We start from the raw sequence: 18,222 nt of genomic DNA, 5'->3' as shown, positions 1-18,222 counted from the left end.
GCAATCAAAGGCTACGTCTATACTGCCCCAAAGTTCAGACCGGAGGAGGAGGGAAAAGAGCACACCAAAATACTGCGCTGTAACTCCCCTACGTGGACGCTGTGGGCACAAATTAAAAAATTCATTGTTTGCTTTAACAGTCTTCTTCAAACCAGACTACATTAACACAAACTAGGAACCTTTTTGTTTGTGCTTGCAGCATCCACGCGGGGGAGTTACAGTGCAGCACTTTGGCCCACCCTGCTATTCAGACCCCATAGTCTGAACCCTTAAATTGTTGTAACTTAATCCATATCCAAGACGGATTCACAATTTAAAAGAAATCACAATTCTATCCATATTTTGCTCCTGGGGTGGCACAGATAAGCACTACCTTATACTCAGGGCTCAGAGTCTCCTCTCAATCTAGCTATAAGTGAGTAGCAACAAACATGCATGCATAGGGCACTAAGGTGATATTCCACTGTCTTCCAACTTGTGTAATCATTAAATAAATGCACAAAAAGAGGGTGTAAAATGCTACCATTTCCTCAACTACAGTATTGCCATCCTCAAATGGAGAAAAAAAATCATAAACCAAGCTTTTTTAAGAGGACTGTTTTAAACAAGATAAGATTTTTTTTAAGTAATATATTTAGGGCTTGTTTAAAATTTGTCTGTTTTTTTGAGCCTTTAGGATTCACATTTTCAAACTTTGTCCTGCAACATTAAGTCTAGAAGTGTATCTTTTTTTTTTATGAAAGCAAAGTTTCTCACATAACAAGACTCCAGGAGTTGGGGCTTTAAACAAAAAAAAATCACATGTAGCATTTTATTCCCAATGTGATGGTAACCATACATCTAAAACCACAAGGGCGAGAGAACCAAAGCAGTTATTACTATGTGTCATGCTGCAGCGTAAAGAGTGGCTGAAGAAATCAAAATTTCAAGCACCAGTCCTTGCCACAGAGGGCGCAGGCATATGGTGCCAGGGCCAGTAGATGAAAACTGGTGCATCTAACCAAATTTAAGGGACCTGATTTTTCTACTGCCTCACTTCCTGTGCCATCACGTAAATGGAAAAATCAGGCCCCTTAAATTTGATTAGACTTTAAAACAATCCACTTCTTCAAATTTCAACTTTAAATTTACTAAAGTTTCTTCCTAGTGCCACAGAAACTCCCTTTCTGACTGCTCTGCCCAGGAACACAGCAGGTGCATTTTCAAGCTCCTAAAGAATGAAAAATAGCTGCTCCATCCTGCAGCCCACTAAAATGCACAAAAGGGGGCCTGAGCCCCACTTGGACACATTCCCAAACTATGTTGCTGGTGAAGATCCAAAGTACAGCTGATGAGCTCCTATGATTCAAAGAAGAGGCGCTCCATGCTGCTGACCAAGAGTGTTATATCAGGAAGTTTTGTTGATGTTGGTATTTCCACCTTTTAAAATTTATACTTGCTGTTTGCAAGTTTTTTTGCAAGCCAACAAATTTCTAAATCTTGGATAGTGAAGCTATTTTTTTTCCTTATATCCCCAAACTTACCCTTTTAAAAACTAGACAATTGCATACAGAGATTGTAGAAACTGTTTTTGAAACTATATTACAGTGCAGTATTTAAAAAACAGCATGTGATTTCAATGGGACTGCTTATTGATTTTGATCCTATTTGGTAAGTAAGGGTGGCACAATCTATTTCTATATTAATAGAAAATTAAGGATGTATGGTCAATCTCTCTAGTCATAAATATTCAAATATATATTGCATCCATGCCCTTAAGTCTGCACTTTGTGCATATATATGGTACAACTTTTATATCCTATTACATGAAAATATATATTAAAAACATTAACGTTGCAAAATCAAGCACTCAAAAGTTAAGAAATGCCAGATTTAAGATTCCCTGCTTTCAGTCCTGGTGCCCAGCACCACAGTGGTCCAGAGCAGAATTTTCAGGGAAAGTCCTACCCGGCCCCAGCAGCCCCAGAATGGCATATGCTCAGTCACTCTCTGGAGACAGTACATGCACAATCTGGGCCTAGTCTAAATGTAGGAGCTGTGACTAGTTGGTGTATGCTCAGTGCAGATGGAATCTTCAAAGAATTAAATTGCAAGACTACCAAATCTACCAAACACGTATGAACCGAGATTTTCACAAAGGTTTATAACTTGGCCAAATTTGGGAAATTTCTTTCATGGGAATAAGAAAATATCATCATTGTTACCCCCTGCAAAATTTCAAGCCTCTGTTCCAACGCATGGAGTCACTAAAACTTGTAAAGAATAGTCATACACCCGATTTGTTAATATTGGCAAAACAACTTAGTTTACCCTAATATCATTCTCAGAAATGAATGAAACATTTAGACAGAAACATTAAAATATAAATAAATAAATAAAACTAGTCTGAAGCAGACACCCAGCATGGAAAATTTTAGCCTGAATGGTTAAAGTTTGTGAAAGTAATAATCAACTGAAAACTAGGTCTTATAATGGGAATCATTGGGCAACCTTCACTACAGACATCGCTACCTGTGCCACCTATAATGATCACATAATATTTATGAACTTCCACAATATTGTATACAAATAATTTCTACAATCTTTGGACCTGCTCCCACTGAAGTCACAGAATTTTGCCTCTGACATCATTGTAAGTAGAATTGAACCTACAAACACACGTAACATTTTTTAGTATTATATGCTACTGTGAAAATGTCAGGCAGAGTAAAAATTTTCTGGTATATAAAGGCCACTGTATATGTCAGACACAGTTAAATTTTCTGGTGTATACAGGCCACCTAAAGCTCCCAATCCACAAAGACTTATGCACCTGCTTTACTTTACACATGAAGTCAATACAGAATTGGCACATAAATAAGTTTTTGCAGGATAGGGGACTTCGTGATTGTAAGCTATTTGAGGCAGAGACTGTTTTTTCATTGTGTGCGGGGAGTGTGAATGGCACTAATTCCCAGATGGGGCTTCTAAGTACTACTCCAATGCAAATAATAAACTAAACAATTGACAGTTATCTACAAAGCTAGTAGTTTCATTCCCTATATAGCAACTAATGAAGACTGCTCAAAGTCTGTATTTGTCACCTTGTTTTCTCATCTGTTTCAATCAACATTTTACAAATAATTAAAGACAATCCTAATTTAATTTTGAAATATATTGTACAGCTTTACTGTTCTTATTGACCAGTCTATAACCTTACTAAACATTTATTTTGAACCCCTGATTTTTAAAAAAAGTTATAAATTATAAACACATTCTCTCTAGTAGGCCTTGAGCTACAGACTGAACATTAAACAAGTACGGTATATTTTTCTCTGTTTTTCTAGCTCTTAGTTATTTCATTAATTTTTCAATAGTTAGACATCTTCAACTACTGTTTCTTGATATGGTGTAGGTACAAGTTTTGACATTTTTCTGAAAATTTCATTTACAGTCAATGAGTTATTTAGAGGTTCTAACCATCAGAGGAGTGAAGTTCTGCCACAGCCTTCCAAGGGGAGCAGTGTGGGCAAAAAACGTAACTGGCTTCAAGACTGAGCTTGATAAATTTATGGAAGGAGGGGATGGTATGATTGGACTGCCTACAATAGCATGTGATCCATCTGCGACTGCCAGTAGCAAAAATTCCCAATGGCCGGAGACAAGACACTAGAAGGGGAGTGTTCTGAGTTACTACAGATAATTCTTTCCCCAGTATCTGCCTGGTGGGTCTTGCCCAGGGTCTAACTGATCACCGTATTTGGGGTCGGGAAAGAATTTTCCCCCAGCTCAGATTGGCAGCATACAGCACTTGCAAGTTTAAACTAGTGTACATGGTGAAGTGGTAACTTGAAGTCTTTTAACCATGATTTGAGGACTTCGATAATTCAGCCAGAGGTTAGGAGTTTATTTCAGGATGGGTGGGTGAGATTCTGTGGCCTGCAATGTGCAGAAGGTCAGATTGGTGATCACAATGGTCCCTTCTGACCTTAAAGTCTAGGAGAACTGCAATTCCTTGTCTCCTCCTCCCCCACCCCACCCCCACTTTTCAGATTAAAGCTCATCTTTCAACATCAGATCTTTAGACTGATTTCACTGAGCTGCTCTGTCCACTGCCCCTAATGTTTAGGGAGCATATCCTTCATTGTGATTAGGCTTATATCAACAATATTACTTTATACTTCCTTCTATTGACCACAAAAACCTCATTTCAGCCACTTGTACCTGTGATCTTACCCAAAGTTCATGACCATAGGTGAGGATGGGGAAGTAGAGTGACCTGTACACAGAGAGCTTCATCCGAGAACTTAGCTCCTGCTTTACCACCATGGATCAGTACAGTGCCCACATCACTGCCACCACTTCACCAATTTGCCAGTTGATCTCATGTTCCCGCTAGCCATCACTCGGGAACAAGACCCCTAGATACTTGAACTTTTCCACTAGGGGCAGCTGCTCCCTCATCACCTGGAGACAGCAATCCACTTTCTTCCAGGAGAAGACCAGGACCTCTGATTTCGATGTGCTGATTCTCATCCCAGATGCTTCACACTCAACAGTGAAACATTCAAACATGCATCGGAGATTGCAGTCTGAAGAAGCAAGAAGAACATCATCTGCAAACAAACAGCAGAGATGCCACCTCCGAATCCACGTACCAGATGGACTCCACAGCTCAGCTGCGCCTTGGTATCCTCTCTATGAAAATCATGAACAGAAGTGGGAATAAGATTTTGAATGAACTCGACTTAATGCCAAGAATACGAACACAACTCTCACTCCGAGAATAGAGGAACTGGATGGCACGCAAAAGCAGCACTGGCACCTCATGCTCCACAGCACTTCCCACAAGACATCTCGGGGAACATGGTCATATGCCTCCTCCAAATCTACAAACTCCCACGACCCCTCGAGTATCTGCGAGAGAGCATGGCCGGGATGGAATCCGCTGGGATGGAATCCTGCATTGTTTTTTCCTAAATCCAAGGTTCAACTAATGGGTATAACCTCCTCTTCAGCACCTTTGCCAGGAAGGCTGAGGAGCATGATCCCCTTATAGTTGGAACACCACCTCTGGTCTCCTTTCTGAAAGACTGGGACCACCACCCAGAGGTACTGCATCTGCCTTCCACGCAACATTGAAGAGGCACATTAACCATGACACCCCAACATAGTCCAATGCCTCGTTCATCCCTGCTGCCTTACCACTATGAAAGTACTTTACCGCCATCTTGACCTCAGCATCAGAAATAGATCCAATCTCACTGTAGGTTTCCGGCGCTGCCTCCTGAAACAGGGTTGAAGAGTTGCTCAAAATGTTCCTTCCACCTCTCAACAATCTCCTCAGTTGAGGTAAGCGTTTCACCACCCTTACTGAGTACAGCCTGGGCAATGTGACGCTGACCCCTCCTAAGGCAGTGAATGGTTTGCCAGAACACCTTTGAGGTCATATGGTAGTTATTCTCCATGGTCTCTCCAAATTGCTCCGAAGCCTGGGCTTTTGCTTCAACAACCGCCACAGCCCTCTTAGCCAGCTGATACCTCTCAGCCGTATTAGGAGTCCAGTTAGCGAGTATTTCTTGGAAGGCCTCCTTCTTCAACTTGACAGCTTCTCTCACCACTGGAGTCTACCAGCAGGTTCTAGGGTTGCCACCATGACAGGCACCAACTGCCTTCAGGCCATAGCTTTTCATGGCTATCTCAACAATTGAGGCCCTGAACATGGTCCACTCACACTCAATGTCCAAGACCTCACCCAGAATGCAGGAGAAGTTCTTCTAGAGATGGGAATTTAAGTCTTTCCGCACAGGGTTTCCAGGTGACTCACACTGATTGTTTGGACCTCCCATATCTATCTGGCCGGCGTCCTGTACGTTGGAACCAACTCACCACTAAGTGGTAATCGACTGCCAGCTCGGCAACTCTCTTAACATGAATGTCCAGAACATATGGCCTTAGGTCTGATGACACAACTATGAAGTCAATCATCAATCTTCAGCTCAAAGTGCTCTGGTACCAAGTACATTCATGAGTAACCTTGTGTTTGAACATGGTATTCATTATGGACAATCAATGACTAGCATACAAGTTCAATAATAATTCACTTTTACAGTCCAGACCAGGGAGGCCATTCCTCTCAATCATCCCCCTCCGGGTAACTCCATCATTCCCCATGTGAGCATTGGAGTTCCCCAGTAGAACTACAGAGTCGGTAAGTGGCCCTCTATTGAGCACTGATCCCACTGTCTCTAGAAAGGCCAATACTCTGAACTGCTATTAGATGCATAGGCACAAACAACATTCGGGGTTTACCTCTCTGAGACCCAAAGTCTCACTGAGGCAACACACTCATCTACCGGAACAAACTCCAACTGCTCAGCCCCGAGCCAGATGCTTGCTAGTATCTCCACACCCGCCCGGGGCCTCTCACACGGGGCCACTCCTGTATAGGAAAGAAACCACATTAATTCGAGAAGTTTGTTTCCAGAACCAATGCTATCTGTGGAGGTGAGGCCAACTATATCTAGTTGGTACCTCTCCACTTCTTCCACCAATGCTGGAGGGGAAGGAGGCAGAGAAGTGACATTCCATGTCCCCAGAGCCAGTTTCCACTGTGGAGGGCCAATCCGTCGTGGTCCGTCCCTCCTGCTGCCATTATGGCATCTCACCCAATCCTCACCCTTCGCCTCATTCAAGTTACACAAGATTTATTTATACAAAACAATCCTAACTCCCTCACTTCTATTATTTTAGAAGTAAGGGTTCTACGACAACATTAACTTGGCCATGTTGCACATATTTCTATCCCTGTTTATCTTTTTAAACACGCCATCTATTTATCTAATTATAAACAGAAATCTATTCAATAACATTTCTATAGAGAAAAACAGAAATAGAAATATGTACAACATGGCATGTTAATGTTCTGGTAGGAGCATTATTTTACATTATCTCATTTATTGTTATTTAAGCAATGTAGAAGCTTGATATTCCAAAAATGCAGAGAACTGAATAACGCTGTTATCACTAAACATCTGTCTGTTAAGCGTGCAAGACCTTTAAAATGAAATCCAAAGGAATTTTTTTTTTTCATTTTTTAAGCAAAGGTATATCAGAGTTATTCAAAATATAAAAATATTTTTACTAAGTTACACAAAACATGCACAACAATAATTGGGTATGCAAGTTATGTATTTTATAATTACTTTTAAAATTACATGCCATGAGGATAGGCAAGTTTTCTTTTATATGTCAAACCCTACAATATCTCACGAAATTTTCAAGTATACAAGTATAGCATAACTGTCACAAATTGCATTAACCTAAAAAAAAAATTCATTCATAAAACTTTTAGAGAGCTAAAACATGTCAACTGAGAATTTAAAACTAGTACAGACTTTACTTTAGTGAAAGCAAAAGTTAGCAGCACATTATTTTGGGCTTTAGGGGGTTCTTGCATCTACTGAGGTAGGAAGACATAAATACCTTCCCTAGAGCTGTGAAATTCTTGCAGAAGAGAAATGTAGATAAGATACTTGCTGTTCTACAAGTTTAGACTGTTATGCTTCCTTATGAAGAATATGGGAATAGATTTTTGTGGTAGAATTAAAAAAAAAAAAAACACATACCACACAACTCACTGAGTAATCTCTTTTGCAGAACATCATCTGTCTCCAATATTTTTCTAGGGAAACCAAGACTTGTCAATAGACAATGATTTAAAGTTTTGCCTCTTCAAAGGAAAGTGATTCTAACTCAGCAATACAAGTAAAAGTAAACCTTGATTTCTATACAAAGAAATGCACACCATGTATTCCAAAATGGGAAAATCTGAAATGCAATAATAAATAAAATAAATAATAAAATAATAATAAACTCACAGACAATACAATTAATGTTACCAGTGAGGAAAGGACCACAGGCAGGAGATAATGCTGATTTGAGAGTTTTATATATTTTACTGTTCTTAATGTATATTTAAAAGTGCTATGCTTTTCTAATAATAGAACCATTTGACATCGATGGAAAGAATTATCCAGAAATTACAATCACTAAAACTATTGTACAGTTTGAGCATATCAGGTGTAATCAGTGTTGAGAATTTTTTTTCCACTCTAGTGCAGCAGCCATGACAAGTAGGGAGAGGGTGGAGGAGAAGTTATTAATGCCAACCTTTTATAGAATGGTTTTCCCTGCAGCCTCACCTTTTTCAAAAGCTTATTTTATTGGTATTTAAAATCTCCTTCATGAAAGCAAAAACAAAACAGATTACATGACAACAGTTAAAAAAAGAAAATGTCACCCTCTGTGAAATAAGAAATTTTGTGTTTTTTTGTGTGCCTTCAAATACAGAAAAGGGAATCTTAAAACTTCAAAACCAAACCAAAATAAAGCTTTTATGATTCAGGTCTGGAAAGATGACTTACCTTTATATTCACATCATGCAGGAATACGTTAAACTTCATAAAGTAAATGTTGGGGAGCGGAGGGGGCAGGGAAGAACCCTGTACTGCACAGAAGTCTTTCAACCGGCAAGCACCGTCTACGTTTGTCTCAGGCATAGTACAGTAGTAAAATATTCCTAGACCCAGATGTCTTAGAAAAAATCATTCAGATATGTTCTCTTATACTCAGAAGGATGTATTTAAGAGTAATATAAAGTAAATTACCTTTACACTGACTTACCAGTTCATCATCTTGTCTTTGTGCAATATTTCTTCTTTTCCCTTTCCATTTTTAATTGAGTAATTAGTTAAATTGCCTGGGAAACTATCTGAACTCTGAATGACCTTTGTTACCCAAACAATGCATCTTCAACCATTAGAGCTAAGCACCTATTCAAACCTTGGATCAGGACTTCAACATTTGGGAAAGTTTTAGAACCATTCCAATTCTGCTTAATTCACTCGCATTATAAGAAGTTATATTTAATGCACATATGTCAAGGTACTTCAACCATAATGAAATTATAATGATCTCAGATTCCCTGCACGATATTTTAGAACCCACTGTAGAAATGTTGCCATGGAAAACTAGAGAAACAAATAATAGCATTTCTTTCATCAGCCCAATTAGTAATGGAGTTTTGTACCTAGTGCTGGAACTTCTTAGGCTAACATCTTGCCTATTTACTAATTTTCCTAATAAGCAAGGAACAAATCTAATACCTGCCACATTAATGTGAAAAAGTTTGCTAGCCCCCCAGTGTTGTTTATCAAAGGCTATTTAATCAATTTAATTGCCAATTTCAAAAAAGAGAATCTTGCAGGAATTCCATTATTTATCATATGTGGAGTTACTAGCTAAAGTACTTGGAAAGATTTACTTGCAAGTGGTCACCTACTTAGATCAAGCACTAAATCACTGACTCTGTGATGATGTTTGTTTAGGTGGCAGCAGTTTAGCTGGCCAAGTCTCAATGGCTCCTTACTGAGCTCTGTGTGTGTGGCCCATTTTGCATTGCAGCTGGCTTGACACACAAGTCCCACTGTATACCAAACCTATTGTTATTTTAATGTGACTCTTAACCGTCTCCTTTGCCCTTACCACCCTAAAAACAGCTCCTAAGGACAGTGTGTTTAATACCCTGTAGCAAAGCCACCTGTCATAAAGAAAATAAATTGTATAATTTAAATTAACTGGCACAATTATCAGGCTTAGATGCAGCTAAGACAAATATTTCCAATATTTTGAGACAAATATCTTCTTTGATCACTGTTTCAAAAGACCAACAACAAAGAAAACAGTAATAGTTCTGTATGACAGACCTTTTACGGTTTTTCCTTGTGTCTAAATAAATTATATTCCTTATTTAGAAAACTGCTTTCAATCATATGCTACTATGAAATTGTAACATGAATGCGTCTATAATAGAAGTATTTCCTAAGACTCAGAAATGAAATATTTGGGACAACTGGAAGCTCTTCCCCCCGCATATAAAAATTTAGGATATAAGTGGCACAGCCCCTACTAGGAAAACCTACTACCTTAAAATGAAGAGGCAGGGTCAAGGCAAACCCACCCCTTCAATCCCTCCACGTTGCCTGCAGTAGTGTCACACTGGGTTTACTGTCTACATATCTGGGAGCAGAATGCCTTCCTGCACTCCCCCTGGGTTGAGTTGGCTCCCTCACAGTCTTCAAGGGAGAGCTGTACCTAAATAGTGTCATTGAACTCTTAGTGATTTGGTATAAAAAGATAAAATATAGGCTCAAAAGTATAACATTTCTAATGATCTTCTGACAAATTAATTGTTTTAAAAATTAATCTCTGTCCAGATTTATTTAAATTTATTTGAATTTATTTAAAGTTTATTCCCATACACAAATCAAGGACCAGGTGGGATTATTCTTCCCTATCAGTTAGAAAATGCAAACCAAGCTGACCTAAACCAGCTTGTTTTTAACTTCCCCTTGGCCAGAGGATGTTTACAATTCTGACTGATTTTTTTTTGTACACGTGGAGACTCATCTGTCAGATTTACCACTGTCAAACATTCCATCTAGACACCAAAAGGCAACCTAAGCCCTGAACAAACAACCTAGGGCATCTAAAAGGAAAGGGCAATCCTATTTTCATGCGGTGACTTGCAAAACCTATATTAACCTTTCTACCACTTTCCAGACTTCTATGTGGGGTTTTAGGGTGTGGATATTATTTCCCTAGAAAAGTTTAGGATAATCAATGCACTGCTATCTAGAGGACTTTTATGTCACAAATGTTCTATAGAGGCAACCAGAGAATCAGACTTTTGAAATGGAAAACACCCATTAGGTCAGCTAGTGTACCCCACTACCAGTGCATGATTGTTCACTCCAGTGTATTTTCAATTGCTTTGTCGGGTCCTGTTTTACTGTTTATATGACTCAAGCAATGGGGTTACTACCATCTCCCTCGGCAAAACACACACTTCCACAATAAAACAGATTTCACCATTAGAAAATGTTTACTAATAATGAGCCTCTATTTTCCTTTTCTTAAGTTCATCCCATTATTTCTGCATGTACATCTCTGGACCATTCTACACCAGTCATTCTTTGGCATATGATACATTTTAGTTAATTATATTAACCAGGGTTTCCTTAACAAGATTCAAAAAGGTAAATATTGCCATTAAAATACTTCAGAACACACTCCTAGGAATCTCAATTTCGCTTGTGGCTATAGAATCCACATGCTTTCAAGTTTGGTTTTTTATTAAATCACTACTCTTCACCACCACTCCAATAGTACATGAGAATGCATTCTTTCTGCTCTAGTTGCATTATGCTATTCTCACAGAAGTCAATAACACTCCCACTGATGTCACTGGGCACAGCATTGGGCACCAAATGTACAAACTTTCAAACAGAACACCACAGAAACTCTTGAAAACAAGTAATAGCATGAATAGTCACAAACAGAAACCACCCCCTAACAACTAGAAACCAAATGGTGTTGGTACTGAAGCTAACATTTAATTTACAGTAAAAGCAGTCAGAATATGTTCAACAATTTTAGAAAATACACCTGCATCATTTTAATTCTTAAAAGTCAACATTCAGTTCTTTTGCCATCAAAAGTGTGTTTGCCCTGTCCCTTATGGGTGTGTGTGTGTGTGGGGGGGGTGAACAAGACCCAAGTGAGTGGCTTATATTATTTATGTTAATTAAGACAGTTCATTAAGGACCCAATTCTGTATGCAATGAGATTTCTCATGTACATAATGTTAGTCGAGTGCATAAATGTTTACAGAATTGAGGCTTAAGGGCTTTTCGATTTAGACTGCAAGCTCTTTGGGGAAGGGATGTGGTTGTACAGCACTTAGCACAGTGGGGTCAATGACTAGTGCTCCTAGGTGCTACAGTAATACAAATAAATAATATTACACAGAAAAAAATAGGTTAATAAGACGTAACAAAAAGCCACTTAAATTCTACACAAGGGTGTCCACAGGGTAGTTATACTGACATAGCTATAGCAATACAATTATACCTCTATAGTTCTGCTGGCCAATTTCCCTGTATGGGTAAGCACTTAGGTCAATAAAGCAAAATAACAGCAATTAGAAAGCAATCAGGGTACTATCATCATCTACTATTAATTCAAAAATGTCATTCTATTCCATATAGGCGAATCAGGCGGTCACCTAGGGTGCCAAGTTAAATGGGGTGCCAAATTCAAGGAAAAAAAATCAAATTAAAAAATTAAAAAAAGAGGAAAAAAATACAAATAAAATAACAAAGATGTCATTATTTCAATTCCCATGCGCATACAGAGGGAATATGAATTATAATTCATTTCTCTACATTTCTGAGAATTTATTAATATGTAAAATGTTTTATTTACTGCAAAAATAAATTTTAGCGAAATTTTTCTTCAATTTGCAACATAGGGTCAAGATGACCCACTCCGCAATTTTGATAAGCAATAACTCAGCCACTATGAAACACATCCACCAGCGGCAAGAGCTGCAATGCTAGTGACACCTAACTCGAATATACATCAAGGTTGCATAGCCGGAAATTCATGTAGAGTGGAGATAACGTGAGTTGATACAAGTCAAACAGTCATTTTAACACACATCACAGGTAGATAGTTAAGAATCAAGTGAATACTGTGAAAACTTATGTTTCTTGGTGCCAAAGAATGAAGTCTTTCAGCATTATAAATCCAAAATGTGAGTATCTTTAAGCGTTATTAAACCTTAGCGTTATTATCGGGCTGTATAATTATGAACTTTTCTTTGTAATAACTGGTTTACCTGTTATAAATAAGGTCCATAAAAGAAAAGTAACAGTGTTAACGCTTAATAGACTACAAAAGTGATGACATCACACTCCAAGCGGGTAACCATGAGGAAGGGGATTACTTTCCAAACAACCGGTGTTGGGTTATAATGTCGAAAAAGGTCATTTTGTTTCCATGTAAATGCTGTAACTAACTGTTTTAATAGGTAAATGAGTGTATGTTACTAATCATTGAACCTTTAAGCAGTGAAAAGACGTGTTGGGATGGCTGCAATCAGGGCCAGCTCCAGGCACCAGCTGAGAAAGCAGGTGCTTGGGGCGGCCAAGGGGAAGGGGCGGCACGTCGGACTCTTCGGCGGCAATTCGGTGGAGGGTCCCTGTCCCTCTAGGAGGGAAGGACCTGCCGCCGAATTGCCGCAGAAGAAGAAAGCGGTGCGATGGAGCTGCCGCCGATTGCGATTGCAGCTTTTTTTTTTTTTTCCTTCCTTTGCCGCTTGGGGCGGCAAAAACCCTGGAGCCGGCCCTGGCTGCAATGTGGTTTAAAATCGCCAACTATGTGGTGCGTCAGCCACCCTTAACGCTATAATGTTTGCAGTCAGGAGCACAGTACATAACAATATTCAAATGCCCCATGGCAGAAAGAGGAAAAAGAAAACCCTCAGGAGCAGAGTTTCGTAAACGAAAGGCTAAGAAGGAAAAGGACCAAACAAAACAGCAGGGATCCTTCCTGAAATATCTTCTCTTTAATCCAAATAAAGATGGAAGCAGTTTACAGCATCCAGATGAAGGAAATTTACTTGCAGAGGAGGCTAGCTCACATCTGCATGGAAGTAGTTTGTAACATAAAAATGAAGGTATATTACTTTGAGTTTTGGGTAGCTCACATCCACAAAAAAGCAGTTTGGAAACTCAAGATGATGGAAACTTACTTCTAGATGAAGGCAGCTCACAGCATCAGACTGATATGGAAGTGGAGAAAATTTATTCACCTTCAGAGACACATGCAGAAATTGAAGTAAATGAAGTAGAAGGAAGAAAGGATGAGGAAGTTACGAACAAGTTACAGTATGGGGACCCAGCTTCATGGCCCAGAAGTGATGACAATGTGCGGTAAATTCTCATGGAACTTGGACCCAAACAAGTTCATGAATTTCCCTTCCCTAAGGATGGAAATAAAAAAAAATTCTCTGCTCAGCATTACAAGAGGAAACTCATTAATGCAGAAGAAATTCATTGAAACTGGTTACAATATTCAGTGTCGAAGGACTTGGTGTTTTGTTTTTGCTGCAAGTTGTTTAGAGATCAAGCAATTTGTATATCACTTACTGAAAACGGTTAGAAGGATTGGAAAAAACATATCTTCAATTCTCTCTTCACATGAAAGTAGTACAGAACATTTGGAATGTTTTCAAAATTGGAAAGAACTTGAATTATGATTGAAAAAAGGAAAAACTATCGATGAAGAAAATGTATGTGATATCAAGGAAAAAGAAGAACATTGGCAACAAATATTAGAGCTTCTGATTGCTTTAGTGAGAATTCTCGGTGGGCAAAATTTAGCATTCGGCGGCCACGGTAAAAATGAAAAATTATATACTCCAGGTAATGGAAACTTTTTAAAATTTGTTGAATACCTAGCTTTGTTTGATACAGTCATGAAGGAGCATCTACGTAAAATAACTGATCATGAAAGACAGGTTCATTACTTAGGAAAAAATATGCAGAATGAACTGATTCAAATCCTAGCAAATGCCATTAAAAAGAAAATTGTAGAAGCTGTCCATTCTGCAAAATACTTTTCAATAATACTGGACTATACACCAGATGTGAATCATGTTGAATAAATGACAATGATCATTCGTTTTATGGATATAGAAAAGTCTGCAGATGAAGATAATGTTGAAGTGCTCATAAAGGAACATTTTTGGGGGTTGTACCACTGAAGGAGATGACTGGAGCATTTATGACTGAAACTATTCTACAAGAGCTTGAAACAATGTCATTATCTGTTGAAAACTTACATGGCCAAAGCTATGATAATGGGAGTAATATGAAGGGTAAAGACAATGGTGTGCAAAGGAGAATGATGGAAATCAATCCTAGGGCCTTTTTCATTCCTTGCAGTGCGCATTCTCTGAATTTCGTTGTCAATGATGCTGCTAGATGCTGTTTGGAGGCAAGCAGTTTCTTTGACCTGGTGGAACGTGTTTATGTGTTTTTCTCAGGCTCAACACGCCGTTGGGAGATTCTGACTCACCATGTGAATTCTCTAACTGTGAAACCACTTAGTCAGACAAGATGGGAGAGTCACACTGATGCTTTGAAGCCTCTTCACTATGAACTTGGAAACATTTATGATGCCCTAATTGAAATTTCTGATACTACCTTTACTGGATCATCTGGCAATACTGCACGTTCAGATGCAGAAGCTCTTGCAAATGGCCTTTCCAAGTTCAAATTTGTGACTTCACTCATTCAAAATATTCTGGAGGAATTCAGAAATGATGAAGGGTTCGAACGAACACTGGTAGATTCTCTCAAGCTTGCTGAAGAAATAGACTTTCCAACAGAATTTGAACCAGAGCCAGTTTGCATTTGGCAAAAGAAACAGCAGTTTTCATATGAAGGATGAGACACACCCATTCAAAATCCAAAACAAAAGGTTCAAAATGAATTTCTACTTCGCAGTCCTTGATACTGCTATTCACTCAGTTGACGAAAGATTTCATTAGATGCAGCAGCTAGAGTAAGTATTTGGCTTTCTATATGATATCCACAGCTTGCAAAAGAAAAGAGCAAAACAGATAAGAAAATTTTGTATAAAACTGGAGTCAGCATTGACTCATGAAAATTCAAAAGACACGGATGCTACAGATTTGTGTAGAGAGCTTCAGGCTTTTTCAAGACGACTTAAACATTCCACTCCTGAAAAAGTACTGAAGTTTGTTTGTGAAAATAAACCCACAGTTTTCCAAAGATTTTTATAGTTCTACGCATTCTTAATTTTGCCAGTTTCCGTAGCTAGTGGGGAATGTAGCTTCTCAAAGTTAAAATTGATAAAAACATATCTGTGTTCAACAATGGTTCAAGAGAGACTTGGACTTGCCACAATGTCAATAGAGCACGAAATAGCTGGAAAACTGGATCTAAAAGAAGTAGTGACTGAATTTTCCAAACTTAAAACAAGAAAAGTCATGTTTTAAGAGCACAGAGAGTTTTTTATTCTGAGTGTTTTGTAAATATAGGTTAAAGTTCATTGAAGAGTTTTCTTATTTCTTTCTAAATTGGATGTGGTGGTAATGGCAGTTAAAGCAGGATAGCATAATGGATGATTTTGGATTTGGAATAATAAAAATAATTAACATTTTTAATACATTTTTATTTGGAATCGGACTGAGATATCATCTAGCTGTCGTGTTCAAATCTAATCTGAAAATTTGGTGTCTGTATTTTATCTGATTTCAGAAACATTGGTTGGACAGATAGACAAATTGAATAATTAAGCCTCTGTTTAAAAAAAAAATGCTTAAAAAAACATTAAAAGGAAAAAAGGGTCAAAATGTTTCCCAGTTTACCAAAAACCTCAGCCTAGCTCTGCCCTTGGGGTTTGGGGGTGGGGGGCTTCGACTGAATGGTTCACCTAGGGCGCCAGTTGCTGGCAGCTAGTCTAGGGCCACCCCTTCTATTCCTGAAGGAAGTCAATGGAGACACTCCAATAATCAGAAATACACACAAAAATTTAAAAGCATGGATTTTTCTAAGTAATGACAGAGAAGGAACGTTTAAATAAAAAAAGTGAATGTTGATCATTAAAAAAGCATTCTTAGAAAATCACTCCATTCTGATGAGCACCATCATGCCTCTATTGCTTGCTGTATAAAAAAGAAAGTAATCTCTCTATGGTCACAAGCAACACACAGCATGAAAGAATGAAAGCAGAAAAGTAAAACACTGTAACAATAATATTAGTGCCTTAATTAACTGCTGTTTTAACCAATTTGTCACTCTTCCTCTTTGTGCCCATATTGATGTCAGAAAAATATATATCCAAGCTCTGAGCAAGTTTTCATGAAACAATGGTAAAAGCATCTGAACCCCGTTTACAATAGTATTTACACTACTTGCAGAAAGGCTGCACCTTCAACATAGACAGAATAGGCAAGGTATGTTAGACATGCAGGCATGACCAGAACTTGTATTTTCATGAGCAAACTAGTTACTTGTGTACCTAGGTACCCATTTTATACCTCTTAAAGACTGTATTCTGTCTGGTAACTCACATTCGTACATAAGACATACAAGTGAGATGACTAACATGGTTGTTTTTAATTTGTGCTAAAGTAATACTCTATGTGTAGTCACATCTTCCAAAAACAAAGGAAAAAATAAACATTTCTGGCCTGTATGTTGAAGCTGAAGTATGATGGGTTTAGCTGAAGTCTGCTTTTCAGCATTTTCAATTTAATGAAAGCTCTGAGTAATCTTGCCCCTATTTAATGCTTTAGGATAGGGCTTTCAAAGCACTCAGCATTGGCTTAATTCTGGTTCCCCAGAAGTCAATGGGAGTTAAGCCAAGAAAATCCCACCATAATTTATAGAGAAAAAAAGATGCAAGTACCAACTCCTTTTTCCAAGTTTGTGTAACAAAGCAATCATTACCACACTTCTCTAGGAAAATAAAGCAAATTTGACAGCCAAGCACCAAAAAAAAAAAAACCATCTTAATGTTTAGGCATGTTTCTGTAATGATTTTGCTACTCATCAAATCGTAAAACTGTACTGAATTAATAAAAGTAATCCTATAATTGTTCTTAGTAATTTAGTGGATTTTTCTCAAATGGTGATGATGGATTACATAATGGGGAGTGGGAGCTTTAGAAGCAGTGGATTTACACAAAGAATACAATGTAGCATTGTAATTATTGGAACTCATCACTTCCTTTAATTGAACCTATACTTTAAAATAAAAAACAGCCATGCCAAAACTTCTCTCTTTTGCTGAAAGGAATGCATTTAACTAAAGAACTATGGAATACTTTTATTACACGCCAAAGAACTGATCTCCCAAAAGGTGGAAATGATGAGATAGATTTCAATATATACAGTAGAACCTTCAAATTACGAACACTTTGGGAATGGAGGTTGTTCGTAACTCTGAAAGGTTTGTAACTCTGAACAAAACGTTATGGATGTTCTTTCAAAAATTCACAGCTGAACATTGACTTCATACAGCTTTGAAACTTTACTATTTTTTAGTAGTTTACATTTAACATAGTACTGTACAGTATTTGCTTTTTTTCCTCCTCTGCTGCCGCCTGATTGCATGCTTCCAGTTTCAAATGAGGTGTGTGGTTGACTGGTCAGTTCTTAACTCTGATGTTCGTAACTCTGAGGTTCTACCATATAACAGATGTACATACACAATCTTTTTAGAGGGAATAAAGACATATAAATACCCATTTCACAGTAATTACAATACTGAGACACAGCAATAAGTTCCAAACACAAACTACCA

General features: G+C 38.2%; 1 protein-coding gene across 12 annotated transcripts in view; it reads right to left on the bottom strand.

Annotated features, from left to right (window-relative positions):
• Positions 1-18,222, bottom strand: part of XRCC4 (X-ray repair cross complementing 4) — a 276,331-nt gene that overhangs the window by 207,769 nt on the left and 50,340 nt on the right. The window contains exon 1 of one of the 12 annotated variants that reach the window (XM_065550176.1): positions 8,406-8,596. The exons of the other annotated variants lie outside the window; for them this stretch is intronic. Within the exon in view, the coding sequence (XP_065406248.1) occupies positions 8,406-8,540 (135 nt within the window). The 5' untranslated portion in view covers positions 8,541-8,596. Of the gene's footprint in view, positions 1-8,405; positions 8,597-18,222 lie in introns of those variants that run through there. 12 annotated transcript variants of the gene reach the window in all.

The sequence above is a fragment of the Chrysemys picta genome, chromosome 6 (assembly GCF_011386835.1).
Source record: "Chrysemys picta bellii isolate R12L10 chromosome 6, ASM1138683v2, whole genome shotgun sequence".
NCBI classification, from domain to species: Eukaryota; Metazoa; Chordata; order Testudines; family Emydidae; genus Chrysemys; species Chrysemys picta.
The sequence above is the reverse complement of the archived record's forward strand: the minus strand, read 5'-3'. Positions and strand labels throughout refer to the sequence as shown.